This window comes from Solanum dulcamara, chromosome 3, assembly GCF_947179165.1.
Source record: "Solanum dulcamara chromosome 3, daSolDulc1.2, whole genome shotgun sequence".
Lineage (NCBI taxonomy): Eukaryota > Viridiplantae > Streptophyta > Magnoliopsida > Solanales > Solanaceae > Solanum > Solanum dulcamara.
This window is the reverse complement of record NC_077239.1, coordinates 5009235-5017338: the sequence shown is the minus strand read 5'-3', so window position 1 is coordinate 5017338 and position 8104 is coordinate 5009235. Positions and strand designations below refer to the sequence as shown.

Here is an 8104-nt window from a genome sequence, read left to right as displayed (position 1 = left end):
ATAAAAAAAAATTCACTGAACACTTATAATACAATTTTAATACATATTGCAGAGAACTATTTATAAAATATAGATAATACAAGTTTTATAGATGGATAATACATTTATCACATACTTTAATAGACTTATAATATATTATGTTAGTTTCTTACTACACAAACATAATATATATTTTAAAACACTTATAATACATTTATATTGTATGCATAATTCACTTTTAATACAAGTGTAGATTTATCATAATATTGTTATATGTTGCTATAAATAATAATAAATAAAAAATATCGCTAAAATCAGTAATTAATTTTTAAAAAGCACTCTATCAAGTAATTTTTCCTAAAGACAATCCGTGCAAAAAACTTGTTAGAGTGGAGATTTTTTTCAAACCTGGCCCAACTTCAAATCTATAATGGACCCATTAGATCACATAAAGGAGGCCCAAAGATCAGCTCTACAACCCTCTAGAACAAGCTAAAGCAAAATTGACCTTTGATTGAACAAAAGAGCCGGTTTTAACAGATGCATATATTAATTGTACACTATGTTTCAATTGTTGTACCTTCCGATATATTCAAAGATTTTCTTCTTTTTTTAACTTTAATACTTTGGTTTCTCCGTCTTTCTTGGAGAGGAACAAGTTTGCTGACTGACACTTATGTAGTTAGATCCAACACAACAACCTCACATGGTACAAACCAACTTTTTAAAGCTTTTATGTCAGAAAGAATATTGTCTATATATATAGTAAAATCAAGAAAGCCCCTTGTGCATTGTTGTTTTGATTTATTCTTATCTTTGTAATGGCTAAGCCTCTAATTCAATCATCTTCTGTAGATCTTCATAAGAGTTCAGCCAAAACAAGGGTAAAAAAAGTCATCTTTTTTATAAATTGAGAATTTAATGTAGCTGCTGTTTTTGCTTATGTTTCTTGATTTTTATGTTTGGGTTTTGGTTATTGGTGCAGATCTTGAGGACCCAATTGAGATTCTTGGAAGTTGAACTACCCCATTTGAGATTTTTGAATTTGCCCAGGTAAGATTCTCAAAGTTTTAGAACTCAATTTAGCTGGTGTGTTCTGAACTACAGAGTGTGAGCCTATAGGGGATAATTAGTACTCTGAAAAGTTTAGGTATGCACGGAATAAATAATGAGGTATTTTGTCTTATAAACAATGAATGCAATCATGTAAAGATGGGTTCTTTTCCTTGTTTCAGTACTGCATTCTTTGTGGCCAATTAATGAGCCTGGCTTTTTTCCATTTGGCCAGTCATTGCCAGTTTATTGCAGAGTTTTTTTGATATTGCAGTAAGATCTTCTAGCTTGTAGGAATTGTTTGGTAGGATGTATTAGAGAAAATAATACATGTATTAGTCGTGGTATTATTTAATCCTTTATTTAGTAGGATTTTCAGTCTATGTATAACTAATCCATAGCAAATCATGATATTAGAGCATGGTTAAAGACATAACTGTCTTTGAAGTCCCATAAAACCTTTTCTAAATCCTTTCCAAACTGCCCATGTCGAGGGTATTGTTGTAAACAAATATTTTGTTTTATAGAAATTATGCATTTCATGTTATATTTAATACACCAAAACCAAATAGTGGATAAGAAAATAGTGTCAACATCACTAATACACCATGTTTAGTACTATTCTTATGCACTCTACCAAACGACCCCATTAGTTTTGTCAAAGACAAACTTAAACCCCGAAGAGAGGTGCAAAATTTGTTGAGTATTTTGCCTCGCTTAGCGGGCGCTTTAGTGTCGTCATCTAGGCTCTAAGAAATATTTTTCCTTGTCAATTAGCGTAATCTTGAAGAGACGACACTAAACAATTGATATTTCAGTTTATCGTAATGTTTTTTCGATTTCTACACCTACATATTTGTATTTTTTTTCTCCATTTGCGTCTTTCTTCATTCATGCCCACACTTTATTTGCGCTTAAGCTCCCAGCAAACCTTAGAGCTTGTTTGCACTGTTTGCCTTTGATAACACTTCTAGTTTTACTATTATATGGGTCATCAATCTAAGTTCATGAATTGATCTCATAATATAACTTTCAAACTGCAGTTGTAATTCAACTCCAAAACTGAAAGCCTGGAAGGGGCCAATGACCCTGACCAAGGAAGTGCTGGATGAAAAAAAGATGAGTGCTGTTACTGAACGTGAATCAAATGAATTCACTACGTTGAAACGTAGATTTTTGAATTTCAAGAAGGACAAATACTTGTAAGCATCATCAGAAGCAGGCTACTGTTTTTTCAGCTTTTTTGACATTGAAGGTTTCTTCTCATTTGATTTTTTCTCTTTATTGGACAAGGGAAAATTTGGAGCATTTTCAGAGTCTTGCAGACGAACAATCACCAAAGGTAACCTTTCTTTCAACTTTTAGACATTTTCTTAAGCATGGACTTTCTTTCAACTTTTAGTCACTGTGTTATCTCTTCCTTTTCCCTGTTTGTAAGTTGTTGTTCCTTTTCCATATTACAAACCTTAAAGTTAATTTTGTGGCTAGATGTTAAAGATCTCAACTGACATATGAAGGGCAGTTTTTGGTAATCTCTTGTGCAGACTCTCGGGTGTGTCCCTCAAACATACTGGGACTTCAACCAGGAGAAGCCTTTGTAGTCCGTAACATCGCAAATTTGGTGCCTCCTTATGAGGTATTGTATACTGCACTTTGGACTTGAAAAATGCCAAGGATGTGCTTTAACATTGTTCAGAATAAAAGTTTACATTTTGTTCTTCTGATGCAGACTGGTCCTTCAGAAACAAAGGCAGCTCTTGAGTTTTCCGTTAATACTCTCAAAGTAAGTAAATTCTGTCCAGAAATCCTACGATGTGTTGTTTCCTTTTATATTCCATCACTGAGACTATATTTTCATGGCTGCTGACTCTACTTATGTGCCTGTTTCTAATATCTTTTTCCTTTATTTGGGAGCTGGAATTTGTGAAATGTGGAATTGAGTTACTTGGGAACTGAAATTCTAAACAGGATGTTGCAGTTATATAATTTTGAAACCTTCGTAACTGGACTGTAACTCTTCGACTTTCCAAAACATGATTCTCATGATGAATTTACGTTATTTACCTTGATGTAAATTATGTTGGAAGTTGTAAATGTCCCAAAACACAAGGGAAACTTGGATGGTGTATTTACTTCTATTCATCACCAATGAATTTAGAATTCCTACATGTTCATCTCATTTTCTACTTCCACTTGTTTCATTTCCTCTTTTCTATGTATTTATCTTTTTCTTTTGCGCAAGGAGGTGCGGATAAGGGGGGGAGTTGCGGTTATTGATCATTCTTGATTTCATTTTCCTCAAGCTTTCAGGTTTGGCTTCTGTTATCTGCAGGTCGAAAATATATTAGTCATTGGTCACAGTCGCTGTGGAGGCATTCGTGCTTTAATGAGTATGGATGATGAAACAAATTCAAGGTTTGGCTAGTCTCTCTTATTATCAAGTGTTATAAGCAGCTCTGACAAACTAATTTATGAAATTCAGTAAATAGTCACTTATGTGTAATAAGCTCTTCTATTAATTTCGTGTAGCTTCATTCGGAGTTGGGTAGTTAATGGAAAATCTGCCAGGACAAGCACAAAAGCTGTTGCTTCCAACCTCAGCTTTGACCAGCAATGCAAGCACTGCGAGAAGGTAAAGCCTCCTTTTCAGACTTTCATTATGTTTTAGTTAGGGAAAATACATAATTTACCCCTTAAACTTGTCCCGTAAAGCCAATTACACAACTTTACGGATGACCCTAACCTCCACCCCCCCACTCCCAATCTTGGATGCAGTGAAATGAATACCCCCTCCAGCGCTGATGTGGCAGAGTAGCTGCTATCCAGAAAATAGATAAAATATTGACGAACTCTAGGCCTGACTCCATTGTTCCCGTTAAACTTGTTATCCCGCCCGCTCACTCTAAATGGCTTGAGCTAAGGGAAATAGAGCCTTAAAATTGTAGGGAGAAAAATGAGTATTGTTTCATGAAGACTACAACAACAACAACAACCCAGTGAAATCCCACAACGTGGGGTCTGGGGAGGGTAGAGTGTACGCAGACCTTACTCCTACCAAGGTAGGACGGCTGTTTCCGAGAGACCCTCGGCTCAAAAAAGGCATAAAAGGGGGTCAGATAAGGTTAAAAAATTCAAAGCGCTATAGGAAAATAAATAACGAAGGCATCACAGATAAAATAGAGTAATCAAAAGTACTGAAAGCAATAAATAGTAACAGAAATAGCAGAAATGAGAGTACAAGGAATTGTAATGTGCTAGTGCGACTATGAATAGGGAAGAATAACGAGACTATGTACTAGCCTTCTACCCTAATGTGGGTCCTCCACAGCCTCCTATCTAAGGTCATGTCCTCGGTAAGCTGTAACTGAGCCATGTCCTGTCTAATCACCTCTCCCCAATACTTCTTCGGCCTACCCCTACCTCTTCTGTAACCATCCATGGCCAACCTCTCACACCTCCTCACTGGGTCATCTGTGTCTCTCCTCTTCACATGCCCAAACCATCTCAGTCGCATTTCCCGCATCTTGTCTTCCACCGAGGCCACTCCTACCTTGTCCCGAATAGCCTCATTTCTAATCCTGTCGCTCCTGGTGTGACCACACATCCATCTCAACATTCTCATCTCGGCAACTTTCATCTTTTGAATGTGAGAGATCTTAACTGGCCAACACTCTGCCCCATACAACATAGCCGGTCTAACCACCACTTTGTAGAACTTGCCCTTAAGTTGTGGTGGCACCTTCTTGTCGCATAACACTCCGGAAGCGAGCCTCCATTTCATCCACGCTGCCCCAATACGATGTGTGACATCATCGTCAATCTCCCCGCTGCCTTGCATGATAGACCCAAGATACTTAAAACTACTTCTCTTTTGAATGGCTTGGGCACCAAGCTTAACTTCCACGCCAACCTCCTGAGGTGTCTCACTAAACTTGCACTCTAAGTACTCTGTCTTGGTCATACTCAGCCTAAACCCTTTAGACTCCAAGGTATGTCTCCAATCCTCCAGCTTAGCATTAACTCCACTACGAGTCTCATCAATCAGGACTATGTCATCCGCGAAAAGCATACACCATGGCACCTCACCTTGAATTTGTCGCGTCAATGCATCCATTACCAAGGCAAATAAAAATGGACTTAGAGCTGATCCTTGATGCAACCCCATCCCAACTGGAAAATGCTCTGAGTCCCCTCCTACTGTCCTTATCCTGGTTTTGGCTCCCTCATACATGTCCTTGATCACCATAATGTATGCCACAGGTACATCTTTAGCCTCCAAACATTTTCATAGTATCTCTCTTGGAACTTTATCGTAGGCCTTTTCTAAGTCGATGAATACCATATGCAAGTCCCTCTTCCTCTCCCTATATTGCTCCACCAGTCTCCTCATAAGATGGATGGCTTCTGTAGTTGAGCGTCCCGGCATAAATCCGAACTGGTTCTCTGAAATAGACACGCCTCTCCTCACCCTCATCTCCACCACTCTTTCCCACACTTTCATAGTGTGGCTTAGTAACTTGATACCTCTATAGTTGTTTCATGAAGACTATGGTTGAATTTCACAACGAATGGAAGTGTAGTATTGTCGGAAATTAAAGAGTTATTGTGTGCCTTTGTTTCCGGTTCAACTGCTCCGAGCAGCAATGAGACGGGTTGATAAATGGAGTACTGGAGAAAAAAGTTACTTTTTATGTGGTAAATGGAATTAGTTAAAGTAAAAGAGTGAAAAAAGTAAGAAATGAGGTGGAAATATAGCTGTCAGCATGCGCAGTGCACGTAATGCCATGAAACTGGTTTTTTATGTACAGGGTGGTATTAGTTTCACTTCAAATAACATTAGAGGAGGTAAGAGGTCGCCCACAAAGTTAAGATAGTGTGAATGCTTTTTGGGACAAGCTTAGGGAATTAACCTATGTATTTTCCCTTTTAGTTATAGTGCAGCTCAAACTCACTTGAGGCGTAGCCACCCAAAGTCATGTCATGGGACTGTCGTCTTTCTCCTTTCTGGTCACTGGAGTGACGTGCATTTCCTTTTTATTTTGGGAAGAACTTCCATACATTTAGCCACTTTTCCTTTAGACATTATTAATGGCAAGTATTATTTCTTCTTAATTTAGTTTCCCTTCAGAAAGACAATTATGTCTAGTCGGAAAGATACATGATCCACCTGGTGATACTAATTTTGTTTATATTCAAGATGTAATACTAAATGCTTCTTAGTTCTTAGCGCAAATTCATGTCTCGGTGTCATGATCAAAATAAGCAGTGTGTTCATGCTTGCAAGTCTGGTGGATTTTGTGTATATGGTAGTTAAAATGGTTAGCCTAATCTGATTCTTGATTATGGAGAACTCGAAATAACAGTTAGATATTGTAACTTTTTAATTTATCTCTGTGTTATGCATGTGATATCCCGAGTATTGAAGCAATCCACATATTTTCTACGTCCAGGAATCTATCAACCGCTCATTGATGAATTTGCTTACATACCCATGGATTAAGGAGAAGGTGAATAAAGGTGAGCTCTTAATTCACGGTGGCTACTATGACTTTATAGACTGTAGTTTCGAGAAGTGGACTCTCGAGAGCAACTCTCAAGTGGATGATCAAGTCTCCATCAGGAACCGGGAATTTTGGAGCTGAGTAATTCTTCCATGTCCTTTGTTTTGTTGTATCATTTTACATGTAATACAAAAAACTCATTGTTATTCTTGTTGACAAACTAAATGTTGTATATTTATATAGTGTGGAATACACTATTTGCTACTTGTATTGAAGAAAAGGATAGTTTTCCATATTCAATTTGTTCTGCTTCTATCATTTTACTCACACAAAATAGTTCTAGATATATTCTTCTGCAATAATGTGAAATAAGTCAGCCACCTTGGACAAAAGACAAACCATATCCCTGATTGGTGAATGCAAAACACCAGCATGAAAGAAGGGACTGAAATACATGGGTGTCTGTGTACATTGTCCCCACGAAGGTAGGGAGTAAGGTTTGCATACGCTTCATTCTCTTCAGATTTTATTTATGAGACTAGCACCATTCTCTTCAGATTTTACTTATGAGACTATACTGGATATGTCATCATTGTTGTCTTTGTACATGATCAATGAAATTTTGGGTACAGTAACTTTGTTTAAAAATTGGAAGTACAATTGGAAAGAGTTGTGCTAAACCTGAAAGCAGTGACATTTTTGTTGAGATCTTGTTCTTGATCTTTCAAATAGTTATGTTTTGCTAACATTTATGTTCTTTAATTTTGGATGTGTCCAAATAGACACTTAAACTTGTATGAAATTTAACAATTATGTATACTCAAACTAATTAGTATTATGTTGTGCACGATGCATATCATGACATGTAGGATGTGTGTATCTACTTGTTCAATTTTATACAAGTTTAAGTGCCTACTTGTGTACATTCAAAATTGAAGGGCATAAATGTTAGTTAAAACCAAATTAAAACATACGTTTTTTACCCTTCGGGGTAGCCCATTGGTTTGGGCATGAGACTTCCATGTTGGAGGTCTCAAGTTTGAATACCCTTGCCTGCGAAAGCAAGGGGTTTGTCTTCTTAATCGAGTTCGTCTCATCGAACTTGCATAGTGCGGGTTACCTCTCTTGTGTGTTTAGCGAGCTATTGCATAGGAGCGGTTTTTTTTTACCCTATGTGCATCCAAAGAATAGCGGCTACGGATTTTCCTTGTCATTACTAAAAAACAAACCGTTTATATAGATGCCTATTGTCATTATGTTATTCCGCATAATAAGAATGAAAGGAAACTTGGTTGATATGCATATTTCATTACTTCTATGAAACGGGCCAAATGTCTTAGATGTGTGATTTATAAGAATCACATTGAAATTGGATGGTTTTGAACTTTTGATCTTTGCTTATTCTATGAGCAAAACTTCAAATTTAACGTGACTTTGAAGGTTTGCAAATGAAGCAATCGAGCGGAGGGGGTTTCAAAAGTTCAAAATTATTCATCTTCAAGGTTATCATTGATAATTTTCGGAGTTTAATATAGGGTTCAATTGCATATGTTTGGATTCGCTCAGTGCGG

The 8104-nt window shown here is 37.1% G+C and overlaps 1 protein-coding gene across 3 annotated transcripts; it reads left to right on the top strand.

Annotated features, from left to right (window-relative positions):
• The first annotated feature begins 497 nt into the window (after positions 1 to 497).
• LOC129882265 (beta carbonic anhydrase 5, chloroplastic-like) lies at positions 498 to 6846 on the top strand. 3 transcript variants are annotated; one of them, XM_055956478.1, is made up of 10 exons: positions 498 to 688; positions 835 to 863; positions 965 to 1032; positions 2076 to 2234; positions 2326 to 2374; positions 2555 to 2668; positions 2762 to 2815; positions 3365 to 3447; positions 3562 to 3664; positions 6483 to 6846. In XM_055956478.1, the coding sequence occupies exons 1-10, from the start codon at positions 520 to 522 to the stop codon at positions 6672 to 6674; spliced, it is 1020 nt and encodes a 339-aa protein (XP_055812453.1). In that variant the 5' UTR covers positions 498 to 519; the 3' UTR covers positions 6675 to 6846. The 3 variants fall into 3 exon arrangements, with proteins under 3 accessions (XP_055812453.1, XP_055812454.1, XP_055812455.1); XM_055956479.1 differs by having other exon boundaries at positions 610 to 863; XM_055956480.1 differs by lacking the exon at positions 835 to 863 and having other exon boundaries at positions 611 to 688.
• The last annotated feature ends 1258 nt before the right edge of the window (positions 6847 to 8104 follow it).

Coding starts and splice junctions, on each gene's coding strand:
- LOC129882265 (XM_055956478.1), top strand. CDS start 520: ATGCATATATTAATTGTACACTATGTTTCAATTGTTGTACCTTCCGAT. Junction 864..964: donor AGAGTTCAGCCAAAACAAGG/GTAAAAAAAGTC, acceptor TTATTGGTGCAG/ATCTTGAGGACCCAATTGAG. Junction 2,669..2,761: donor ATTTGGTGCCTCCTTATGAG/GTATTGTATACT, acceptor CTTCTGATGCAG/ACTGGTCCTTCAGAAACAAA.